Source organism: Thermobia domestica, chromosome 7 (genome assembly GCF_964235325.1).
Source record: "Thermobia domestica chromosome 7, izTheDome1.hap1.1, whole genome shotgun sequence".
Taxonomy (NCBI): Eukaryota; Metazoa; Arthropoda; class Insecta; order Zygentoma; family Lepismatidae; genus Thermobia; species Thermobia domestica.
The window spans coordinates 26,458,199-26,471,542 of record NC_137460.1 but is presented as its reverse complement, the minus strand read 5'-3'; the positions used below and the strand labels follow the sequence as shown (position 1 = coordinate 26,471,542).

The window sequence follows — 13,344 nt, the reverse complement described above, 5'->3', positions numbered from 1 at the left end:
CGAGCCCTTGCATCTCTACTAGAGACCGAATACTTGGCTCTTATTCGTGCGATTGAAATAATTAACGTACTCTGACGCTTACCTTTTTAGTTCTCAACTGTTTTATTATAATTCCAATTTTTTAAAGTTATTTTTAAGTTTATATATTTAATTATCATTACATCGCGAGCGGTGATAATGATTAGAAATAATGTAAGTAAAATGCTAATAGTCACCGCAAGAAACAAACCTTATCTCTAGAAAGTACTTTCGAAGAACATCGTCTTCATCGTCAGCCTAGGCACACTTCAAAAAGGATTTAAACCATAAAAAGAATTTTAGAAATGTGCGAAGTAAAAATCTTCTTGTCACTAATCTTTTGTTACCGATCCCAACAAAGCAGTGGCGTCTATAGGGTTAAATGTCAATATGACCAAATATATATAGGTTAAACAAAAAGAAATATTTGTACCAGAATCGCTGAGTATATTCGCACTCGTCCAAATCTCGTAGCTTACAACAGTTATCTAGATTGGCATCACATCTCAAAGAAAATAACCACAACATTGTTAATTCATGTTTGATCGAAAAAGCTAAAAAACAGCAACTGAACGGAAAATTAAAGAAGCTTATTACATTCATAAGAAGAAACCGGCACTCAATTCAGATAAAGGTGACATAAATGCCATTTGGAGCAATGTTTTTGCTACTCATTTTCGCCATCTGGAAGATAATGAAAAAAAGAAAAAACAGTAAACAGTGACAAGTGAATTACTATTAACATATGTCTAATTCTAGTGACAAGAAGATTTTAACTTCGTACATTTTTAAAATTCTTTCTATGCTTTAAATCCTTTTTGAAGTGTGCCTAGGCTGACGATGTTTTTCGAAAGTACTTCCTAGAGATAAGGTTTGTTTCTTGCGGTATTACCCTTTTTACTTACATTATTTCTTATGTTTAATATTTTGTTATTCATTCTTTTAGCTTTTAGCAGTGACGAATGACATAATAATGCACTACGATAGAGCAAAGGTAGAGGTGTGAGAGGGATTTATATACAAGAAAGACAAAAACTACAGGTGATTTAAATAATCAAAAATATTTCACTATTAAAGTAGCACTTTTCGCAATATTTACACACTAAAATAAATAAAGCCCAAACGATTCTTACCGCTTGCTTCTTTGACTGCCCATGCGCCTTCATCTCTTTCAGTCTTTTCTCTTGTTTCTCGTATTCTTTGATCAATTCTTTTCTCTTTTGGACATACATCTTCTTAAACATACTGTAATTCCCTTTATAATAAAACAACTTCTGTTGATCTAGATGAATTATTTCATTGCATACGTTGTCTAAGAAACTTTGATCGTGAGACACGACAAGCAACGTCTTCTTCCAACCCTGCAGGTAACTAGACAAAGTGATCGATATTAAAAGTTGGTCTGTAATATCTTTCTTCACAAAATTGCATCTAATTGTTTTAAAACCAAATATTACGAGTTTTATTTAAATACCAAAATGAAGAAGTTACTATCCGTCTAATTACATGAAAAAGGGTAATGTGGACAAATGGTGCATTTTCTAATTCTCAATTTCAGATCTTCAGCTTATGACATCTTTATAACCATACAAATACAGGGTTATTGCAAATGAGTGACCCGATTTCATAAATTCACTGTAGCTTAATTATTATACATAAGAGCACAAAACTTTGCAGGCGTATTGAAAATGTCAAGATGATTTTGGTGTTGTAGTTCGCTTATGATTTCTGCCTCGAAAGCGCAGCAGTGAGCATTTATTCAAGATGGTGACAGGTGCAGAGGAAGTTTATGTTGTAGTCGAGTTTCATTCACATCAGTCTACCCTAACAGTGCAACAAAACTTCCGAACGAAGTTCAACAAAGATCCACCAACTGCCAAGTCCATTCGGCGATGGTATGCACAGTTCACAGCTTCAGGATACCTCTAAAGGGAATCAACTGGTTGTCTTACAGTGATAAACGGTTGAGCGCGTCGTACGAGCGAGTTTAGCACGAAGCCCACAGGAGTCGACGAACAGAGCTGAACATTCCACAACCTACCATTTGGAAGATTTTACGAAAACGATTGAAGAAGAAGCCTTACCGCTTGCAATTGATACAGTCCGCAGCAAAAATTCTAAAACATGAGAATGTAAGTTTATTGTGAAACTACGCCTAATAGCGCAGGCAATCAACATAACGTCTAAGTGGCACGAATCACGCCACAGAAACCTCGGCGTCCTCCACTGCAACTTATTTTGGAGCAAAAACCTTCGTCGTTTCACAATAAACTTACATTCTCATGTTGCAGGTTTTTTGCTGCGGACTGTACAATCCCTGACGCCGGATGACAAAGTCAGACGCTTTGAGTTTTTGGCACAGTTGCAACGATTCATGGAAGAAGACCAGTTTTGTGAGGAACTCATCTTCAGTGATGAGCTTTTATGTATGTCACTAAAAATACTTTTTGACTTTTTCAATACGTCTGCACAGTTATGTGCTATGACTATTAATAAAGCTACAGTGAATTTATGAAATTGGGTCAATTATTTGTAATAACCCTGTACATTCCTTACTTACTTATGACACTCTACCATTGTTATACGCTTATTCTTAGACGTATAATTTTTTTCATATATAATTGTATTATTAAAATGATGGAGTAAGGGAACATAAATTAAAGTTCGCAGTGTATATCCTTTAATAAATAAAACATTAAATATTACTCACCACTCTACGCTTTAGTACTAGACACTCAAGTCATTGTTGGGAGTATATGTGTGTGTCCTAAAATAATATAAAATAAATCAAGAAAAATCCCGTTACTTACTTATCTAACCAAATAACAGCGTTCAGATCCAAGTGGTTCGTCGGTTCATCAAGTAACAGCAAGGTAGGTTCAAGGAACAAGGCTCTTGCCAGAGAGACTCTCATCCGCCAACCTCCAGAAAAGTGTTTAGTCTGTCTGTTTTGCATTTCTTTACTGAAACCTAAACCAGCCAATATTCTTCGTGCTCGAGGTTCTGCAGAATCTGCTCCTATCGCCTTTAATTCTTCATAAACCTGGGAAAAATCAAATTAATACTGCATTATCAACATACTCATTACCTTAAAAAGACTCGTTTCACAGCAGAGAAAATATACTACACTGAGTAACCCTCCCGTACATAATATAAGACTTTTTTTTACCTGAACAAAATAGTTCCTATTTTATTTCAACAATAATTTTGATAGCGGAAACCCAGAAACTTCTTCGGGTTGACTGATATTTTATTTCATCCTCTTTTGTCTCTTTTTATCTTGAACTATCGTCAGCGTATCTTTCAAAATATTTTTTCAATTCTGGAAGGATGCTTATAATCGCACAGTATATTCCAAGGTTCCACACGCAATTCCAATCTCACGTGCTGACTGTACACAAACTTTAGATGAAAACCACGAAGGGATCGTCAACGATAACCACGTAACAAAGATTACTGAAAAAAATGAATTCTTTGAGTTTTACGTCCCACGGTTATGCCGGCTAGGCTAAAGGAGACGGTGATGATGAGAAATGAATGAAGTGGGAGGAAACGGGAGAATATCGAGAAAACTCACGCAGACGGTGTTTGACCATCACAAAGCTCACTTAGCGCACGAAGATTCCTGAAGTCAAAAACATTTCTGGATAAAAGGAGCCAGAACATCTTAGAAGGCATCAATCTACACCGACTGAAAAACACTTCCACCTCTCTAGAACGTCTGGTGTCTGAGTTTTATCTCCCTCTCTTGAGAGGTACCTATACACAATCCTTGGTTGCAAAGTGCCTTGGATCGTGTCACCCTAGGAGGCATGGTCACTGGGTTTCTACAAACTCATCAACAAATCATCAAATATTCAAGAGAGACTTATATTTAAACTGTAATTATTATCACTGTATATAAGAAGAATTTTTATAATAAAAGGAATCAGAAACGTCCAAAAATTCCCGGGTACCACTTTTAGCTCTACCCTAAAGAGACAGAATTTCACAATATCTTTACACAAATGGTAGAGATTTTAGCAGATATCAGTAAATGCTTTTTAGTTGTTTATAATGAATTATAAACAATAACGATGATGGAAAATTTTGACAATGTAAAGTAGTTTTATTGTCAATTATTTAATTTTTTAGCTTATAAATTTCACATGCTTTAAGTTCAAGCACAGTATTCTTCAGAATGGATAAAGATACTTAGTAACTCTATATGGAGAGATACTTCTAACATTTCACTAGTTTTCCAGCCGTTGACGCGTCGTTGGTTTGGTAGTTATGTGAAATTTCTTCAGTGATCTTACAGAAAGTGCTTACATCCGCATAATAAACTGATTTCAAAGCTGTCACGACTTTCTTAAGAACTGCGATTTTATCCGAATAAATACGAAAGACTAATATTATAGATCACCAATATTTAATATAACTAGAAGAATAACTTTTGAAAAGTAACGTATTTACACTACAACAGTTTGCACTGAGCATCTGCCATATCTACTTCCGCTGACCTGCAACAACGCAATTCTATATAAATTATTTTTAAGACTATAGGAATCACACTATTATATTAAATTAACAATTTGATTCTTTATACTACATACGCCTTATTCTCATCTTAAATCATAAAACTTATTTATTTAAATTTTAATTTCAACGTATTCACTCCTTTTTCTTATCAATATATACATATACTTAACCAAATTAACGGGAACAACTGAAAAAAGTGCAACTTGATCAGGATGGTGTTGGATCACCTTTCACCCTCAAAGGACCTCTGATGCAACATGGGTTGTGTTGTAGTCATAGGTAGAGGCCATGAATGGTAGAAGTGGAATATTTCACCATTTTGCATACAGTACATCACCTAGTTCTATGGCAAGGTAACAGCGGAAATTTGCGACGGATTAGTGGCTCCAAAAGAGACTTCAGATGTTCAGGTCTCAAGATTGGAGGGGGAGGGTGGGGGGCGAGGATGAATCTGTTCAACTTCATCCCGATGTACCTCGAATCATGCCGCAACAGTTCCAGTTGTGCAAATGGGCATACTGTCATCCTAGAAGATGGCACCATTCCCCCAAAACAATATCTGGTTCACAAGATGCGTATGGGCCCTTAAATTCCTTATATAGGACTGCTGATAAGGGATCATCATACATGATCACGGGTCGGTAAGCGTCAACGCAGGAAGCACTAAAAATACCCTATTGCGGTCCACAATATTACTGACCTGTGTAAAATATGCTTCCCTGGACGTCCGCCACACTAACACGGCCCATGATTGAAATAAGACGGACGATTATTTATCCGACCATATCATACGTTTCCAGTCATCAATGGTCCATTTTGCATGTACCATTGGCGTCGTACTAAAGTGTGATGTCTCTTCTCAGCAATTTCATCCGTACAATCCGCCCAAAGGGGCAACGATGGCTCAGTGGTAGAGCGCTTACCTCTGATACGTGGAGTCTCTCGTTCGATCCCCGGCCAAGTAAGCTTGTAGTGAAAGCGTGATTTTCTCGAGGTATTCCTGTTTCCTTCTACATTCTCATTCCACCAATTCTTCCGTCATTATTCACTTGTCTTATCCATTATCCGTCTCCCTTAGCCTAACAGGCATAATCGTGGGACGTTAAACTGAAAGATTTCATTTTACAACCTGACCCCGTATACCCATGCCATGTAACTAGCGGCGAACTTTAACTGTCAGCACATGCTGTGGGAGGCGTTGCTTGAGCTTCTCACCGTAGGCGCACGACGGTTCTGACTAACAATCCGCTTTAACGCTCGACAGAACTTGTCACTGAAGGTTTTCTTTCGGCCTTTATTCCTCTTAGTCGATGTGGTTTTGCCATGAGTTTTACAGGTCACCATCCCATTGGACACTGTGCCTCACGACGCAATCAACCCACTTACTACTTTCGTCACACTCGCACAAATACAACCAAACGCCAACAATTAGTCCTCTTTGGAAATCAGATACATTGTCCATTTTACACTATCACCATCTACTCAGTTCACTTCACACTGCTTCTCACATAGTACAGAGTTTTCCCTAACACACTACCACCACAAAACAGCCCGCCGCTATGGTCACCGCCAACCATTGATAACCCAGTCATCAGATTTCTTTCCATTAATTACCTGTATATAATGGCATTACGGAAAAACAGTGTCCAACAAAAGTGGATCCTCTCTTATGTAGTTTCTTTCGACAACACGCTCTCCTAAGTAATTAATGTTGCATTCTCAACTTCGTCGCACAAGATCAAGTTATCGCGTTAAGTTGTTGATCAACGGCTAACAACCTCACTGGTGAAAAGGGACGTTATACAAGAAGCAAATACTAGAAGAATAGTTATGACACAAGAGGAAATTCTTATTCTTCTCTTGGAATATCTGACATTGGAGAAAATTTTCAGCACTAAACGAAAGCGAGATACTGTTTATAATTATAATACAAGTGCGCAAAACATTAATTATACAACATATTATGAATATGTACAGTCAGAAACAATATTAAGTATAAATTAGAGGTATAAGAAATAATAACTCCAACCTATGCTTAATATTGTTTCTGACTACAGTTCTCCGGAATATATTTGCGCGCCTGATTTTTTTTTTTTTTTTTTTTTTTAAGTTTCTTAAAATAGGAAGTTTGGCAACAGTACACTCGAAGGATGGACAGTCGGAATAATGAAGCATTCCCAACACCTATCCTGTTTGAAATATTCACCTCCTATTTTGCTGCTTAATGCGTTACTTTCAGAACAAAATATTATATTAGCATATGCAGAAAACTTCGTTGTAGTCAATGAAAAAACATGATTTTCGGAAAAAAAAAATCGTAAAAGCCAAGGAGAGTTGCACAGGAGTTTCTTCGCTATCAGTACAGCTCAAAGGTAATCTATACTTCGTAAAGTGGTAGACCTATACTCCCGGTTGCAATAGAGAGAGATACGGTCGAAGATGGAACCTGTCTTTCAGAAGCTGAATCCATATGAAAGCATTCTTTCTGCAGTTTTTGATCCAAGAGGACCTAAAGTAAAACCGGAAGTTATATGGATTTCAACACCTTTCAGTTTTTTTTATAAAGATAAGGGAGGAAGTAGAACCAATTTTACGATACTGAATCCATATAAAAAGGTAACTTTTATTGTCGTGTATGTTCATGGCGATCAGTGTAGAAACTAAACAAAAATATTACCCATCAAATTTGGACAACAATGAACTACGTTCTAGTAGTAACGAAGGCGTTATTATGGCTGACAGTAGTATCCTAAACACAAGAGCCCTGGATTTATTTATTTATTTTTCAGGTCAACGAAAATCTTATCGATTGATGTAAGAAGTGACTTGCACTACGGAAGAATTATATCGGGAAACATAGAAAAAGGTTCACGCCTATGCGACTTCTTATTTTTGGTTAAGTTAGAAAGTTGTCGATCACAACGCGTAATACATATTAATAAAAAAGCTGTACCAGAAAAATAGAAAAATTATAAATGAAAAATAAGATCATCCAGTGGGACTCGAACTAGGTTTAAAAGTACTGAATTCTCACAGAAAGAAACAACACGCAGTCTATCGAAACAATTGGTTAGATCTCTTCCAGTTGTATGAAACTAGCTCCTTAATATTGTTTTAAAGCGTGTGCGTGCAGTTTCCTGCATTTTCCAATGTACTATTTCGTTCTAAAAGTATCATTAAAACAAAAGAGGAACTGCAGGGGTGCCCACAAGCGGGGGGGGGCTATGACGCAAACTGCGTCATTGAAATATTTGGGGGGGTTAAAATCTATATAAATATGTTTGAGGGGGTGTCAAAATTAATCGAAAAGATTTTTTTTTTATGGAAGAACACCTACGGATAGACAATTGAGGGGGGGTGCGTCATGGACATGAGGGGGAGTGGGCACCACTGAGGAGCTGTATATTTTTTAAACAGTAAATAGTGTTCGGAAGTCTCTCTATTGTTTCCCCATTATTTCCCTTATTATTACTTCGAATGCGTTGTTGCCAAACTGACAATTTTAAGAGAATTAGAAAAAAAATACACGCGCAATTATGTTTTGGAGAAGTATACATTAAAATATCGAAACAAACTACCTCTTTCAACCTATCTTGCACTTCCATATTTCCTTTTTCTTGCTCTGCTTCTAGCTTCTTCAACTCTTCCAATAAACTTGTTCGTTTCACATCAGCCTTCAGTACGACATCTATTGCTGGAGTGTCATCAGCCACTACTTCTTGTTCACAATACAATATATCGATGTTGGGCGGAATAGCAAATGCACGTTGAGCTACATGTCTCAGAAGTGTTGTCTTACCATGACTAGAAATAAAGAAAATATATATTACTAAAAGCTACGTACCACACAACAGAATGGTACAGAGGGAGATTATTAAGCATTTTAGTAAAATAGGGCAACAAGCAATGCAAAACAGGACTTCAATATAAACTACAGAGACCGCCAGACATATGTATACACTGTTTAAGAAAAAAAACTATGTATGATATTTCTTCATTATTTAATTTGTTCAAACATGTGTTATAAACATTCAAGTAAGCCTATGTTTACATTAGATGTTCAAAATGTTGGCCGTTGGTGGCCAAACAACTAACAGAACGACGAGCGGTCACTGTAGCTATAAAGCTCAATGTATCAATGGATATCGATGCACATGCCTCTGTACTTGTCAACAATGCGTTTGATTGTTAGGCGGTTTGGTGGTTCAGTACCAAACTACCCTTTCCATTGACGCTGCACTTCGATGACATTCCCAAACCAGATAAAACACTTTAAAACGTACTTATGCTGCTCGGACGTCAAGCGTGCACCTGCCATTTTCTTATCTCACTAACGGTGCTGACAGTACCGACATCTGTTGAGCGAAAACCGTACTACAACATAATTTTAACTGAAAACAATCGACAATACCGACATCTATTGAGCGAAAACCCTGACACAGGATGACAAAGAATGTACACATTTTTCTGGCGGACCCTGTATCCAAAAACCACCAAGATAAATCATCAGTTGCTACGTGCTGCAATCCATCTGAATCTTACTACGTATGTAAAAAAACTTGATTAGGAAATTATAACAGCCCTTGGACGAAAATTAGATAAATTTAAAGAAATCATCATGCATATTTATAATTGGTATCATTGATGCATGTAACACAAAATGTTTCGAATTTCTCGTGTGATTCCAAAGGAAGTGTTGTCTAACTATTCAGCATTAATATATACTGTATTTGTTAAACAATTATCTTCTCAAAGCAATATATACTGTATTTGTTAAACAATTATCTATCTAAACAATTAGTCTTCATTTCAAAGGATAGCGTTTAATAATTAATGTTAATTACGTAGCAGCAATCTTATACCTTATATTAAAAAAAAAATTAAAAATATTTTACTTAGCTAACAAACTGCTAATTTGAATTTTTCCGATGATTCTGTGTTAAAAACAAACCACCCCATTGTATTTTCAGTGCTTGATTCAATTATTTAACAGACAGAAATCTAGCCTAAGGATGCGTTTTTACGTACATACAGTTCTAGGAAGTGACGAACTAGAACAAAGAAAAATCCTAACGACATTCCAGTCCACTATCTGAACAACCATACACATTATCACTATTGAAGTCGGTGCTCAATACTCAGATTACATGGAATGTACCACAACTTCTGTTGTGCTTGGTATACATTACAAGACACCTCTGATGATTAAATTATGATGTGATATAAAGTAGGTTATATCCTCCATTTACCATATATAATATATAAATCAACCGTTAGAGGTGTTCTGTAATACAGACACTAGGTTGTCCTAGAATAACAGAACTTGTGGTACGATCCGTGTGGTTTGGGTGGCATAGTAGTTAACGCATCGGCAAGGTAAACCGGAGACTAGGGTTCAAATCTCGGTCCAGTTGCACATTCCTTGATTATCATTGAATTCGTATTTAATAGGGCAATGGTGTGACAAAGCTGATTAATTCTTCCATTTATCGTATACAGGGTGTTTCGAAAATAAAGCGATAAACTTCGCATACGTCTATTGGTTGTTTTACGTAATAGTAGCCATCCACCGACCAATTCCACTACTTATCTTAAATTTTCGTAATGATGCGTTTCTGACCAAAGTCGCAGTAAACTTATTTTCGTACTGAGGCCTGAACAAGTATTCGAGGTCTGTCGGTTGTTTTATTCAATGTATCTACCCTACGACCAACTGCACTACTCCTCTCAAATTGGCCCTGTTTTCGTAACTAGGAAATTTCCGAGTAAAGTCGCAGATAAACTTATTCCCCTATAGAGGTCCTGAACACTTATGCAAAGTTTGACAGTTTATTTCCGGAACACCCTGTGTAACAGTAAAAAATTATAGAGCATAGAGTTACAAGTCCAATCGAATAAGATCGCTCACCCATTCGGGCCCACTAAACCGTATCTTCTTCCGTTAGCAATAAGAAGACTGGCATTTACAAACAGGTCATTTCCTCTGGCTGCTATACTGAAATTCTCTACTTTGATATCAACTGCATTCTCCATAGCTTGAAGCTGACCAGTCGTTTTCTGTGTTTGTGACACAGTAAAGTTTTCACCCAATTCGCTGTGACCTTGGCCTCCCTTCTTCGTCAAGGTTTCCATTTGCTTCTCATACTCTTTCTGCGAAGAGAAAGAAAAAGAAAATACCATATACTGTAGTCTATATAACCATACTGGTATAAGGAAAATGAAAACTATTACCTTAATTTGCGTAGAAATTTATTTCCACAAAAATTTCAACCACTATCCTTACTGTGGCCGTCCAAGAATAAAAGATATTTAGTCGCTTTGCGTACAACTCTAAGGTAACAGGCGAGGGTAAATAAAAAAAACATGAAAAACCAGCATATTCAGGGAAGGCGGTTATATTTTTATTTAGTGCTTTCAGATGAATTTAAGTATAATTAGTTTCAGAAGGACAAGACAAGACGCAATATGAAGATCTAGTGTACTCTAGGGCTGTGCGATATCGAAATTTCGATATCGACATTCGATATTTTTCTGATATCGATATCGAATAGATATATCGATATCGACAATATCGATATCGAATATCGACAATATCGAATATCGATTTCGATAATATCGAATATCGATATCGACAACATCCAATATTGATATCGACAACATCAAATATGGATATTCAACATATTGATTGGTCTTGAATATTCATGTTGAATTGGGGGGCTGCGGTGGCTCGGTGGTAGAGCGTTTACCTCTGGTGCTTGGGGTTTCGGGTTCGATCCCAGCCCCCGCCAAGTCAACTTTGTGGTGGACAAACACCGTGTGCATGGGTTTTCTCGGGGTTCTCCCGTTTCCTCCCACTTTCTTCATTCCACCATTTCATTCATTTCTCATAATCACCATCTCCTTTAGCCTAACTGGCATAACCGTGAGACGTAAAACTCAAAGCTTTCATTTCATTTCATTCATGTTGATATAAACAATCTGGTCTCAAAACGTTTCAATGGGGGATATCTCAGAATACTTGTTAGTCACAGAAAACAGACTTGTGTTCCTTCTAATCTACCACTCTTTTCTCCGAAAAAGTTAATAAAAAATATTCATTGAATTGTTTTTCTCAGTTATATTGGTCATCATTGCGGAAATAATGAGAGTGAAACACGGTGACATAAAATATGCGTGTTTTATTTATGTGTAGGTGTTTATTACATGTATATGCATTTGTGAATGTGCGGTATGCATTTGAGAGGGAGAGAGAAGTTCTTTCTATAGCATAACACGTGCGTGTGTTGTATTTTAAACTCACGCACAAACAATACTTGATCCAGATATGGACGATAGGGGCCGTGGTGGTTCAGTGGTAGAGGCTTCACCTCTGGTGCATGAGGTCCCGGGTTCAAACCCTGCTCTTGCCAAGTGAACTTTGTGGTGGACAAACACCATTGCGTGGGTTTCCTCAGGGTTCTCCCGTTTCCTCACACTTTCTTCATTTCACCATTTTCATCCATTTCTCATTATCACGGTCTCCTTTAGCCTAACCGGCATAATCGTTGGACGTAAAACTTAAAAATTTCATTTCATTTCAGATATGGACGAATGACGTACCCGATCAACAAAAGCAAAATCGGGGAATCCCCGTTTCTCTTTTGTGCTAATCATTTGATGCCTCACTGCAATAGGAAATCGATGCATATCTTTCATTGCCATCTACAGACAGTTGTGCTATTCAGCCGGTTCGCTAGAACCGGTTCTTAATATATTTCGAGTTTGCTAAACCGTTTGTTATACCCAGGCATAACAGTAAATTTTATTCAGTTATACCCAAGAACGAGCAAGTTTCAGTTTGTTTAGCTTTGTTCTTAGAAATTCTTACAGCTACAGGGTTAGATATATGATCTCTCACAGTAAGGTATAAGCGATTTTTTCTTAATTTCAAATGGGCTGGTTAGATATCAAGAATGAAAACTGGGATCACATGAGTGCAGTGGTGAGGGTTATTTACATTTGAAACGCATACATACCATTATCAATAATTGTTGATCCATTGCTGGGTTAAGGTGTTTCCAATACTTCTTGACAAACATCTATTTTGGATAATTCGTTTCCAAGATATTCGCAGTGCTACCTAATTTCGTCACAACACCTTATACTGGGTTGCTGTGTAGGTGTCTACTTGTCACTTGTGGCATCCAGTGAAAAACTTGCCCTTGTCTATCTTGTATGATTTGCTTCCTAAGAGAGAGGGAGAGAGACAGGGGCGTAAATAAGGACCCCGCAGACCCTGCATTGTGGGAGGCCCAGGCCATCACGGGGCCCCAAATTGTGATGTAGGACGTAGAAAAGGGGCCCCATTCCACGTTGTCTGCGGGGTGGCCCCCAAGCCCTTAGTTACGCCACTGGAGAGAGGTATCTTTCTATGTATCCATCTACTATCTCTCTCTCATATACGGTATATATAACCAGTGACCAAAAATTAGAATAGCACCACTGCCTACAGATATGGAAGAAAACCTCCTTCACTGGAGGAAATCTCATGACAGTGAATTTCCAAAATTAGCTCTTCTCGCTCGTAAGTATTTGTGTAGGTACCAGCGTTCTATCGGAAAGAGTATTTAGTTGTGGATGCAATATCGTAACTGATGCTCATACTTCACTTACAGTTAGTGCAGAACATGCGAAACAACTGATTTTCTTTCTATGAACAAAAGAGCTCGTTCCTAATAAAACATTCCTCATTTTAAAATTTAAAAATTATAATATAAAAGTATACAGTTAACGGATCATTTCCAAGTTTTAAAAACAATATAGGAG

General features: G+C 37.2%; 1 protein-coding gene across 1 annotated transcript in view; it reads right to left on the bottom strand.

Moving 5' to 3' along the window:
• Positions 1-13,344, bottom strand: part of LOC145689928 (ATP-binding cassette sub-family F member 1) — a 52,048-nt gene that overhangs the window by 19,445 nt on the left and 19,259 nt on the right. Inside the window, exons 3-6 of the mRNA XM_081764282.1 lie at positions 10,448-10,689; positions 8,118-8,343; positions 2,829-3,061; positions 1,152-1,389 (exon numbers count right to left, since the gene is read on the bottom strand). Coding sequence (XP_081620408.1) covers positions 1,152-1,389; positions 2,829-3,061; positions 8,118-8,343; positions 10,448-10,689 — 939 coding nt within the window. The remainder of the gene's footprint in view (positions 1-1,151; positions 1,390-2,828; positions 3,062-8,117; positions 8,344-10,447; positions 10,690-13,344) is intronic.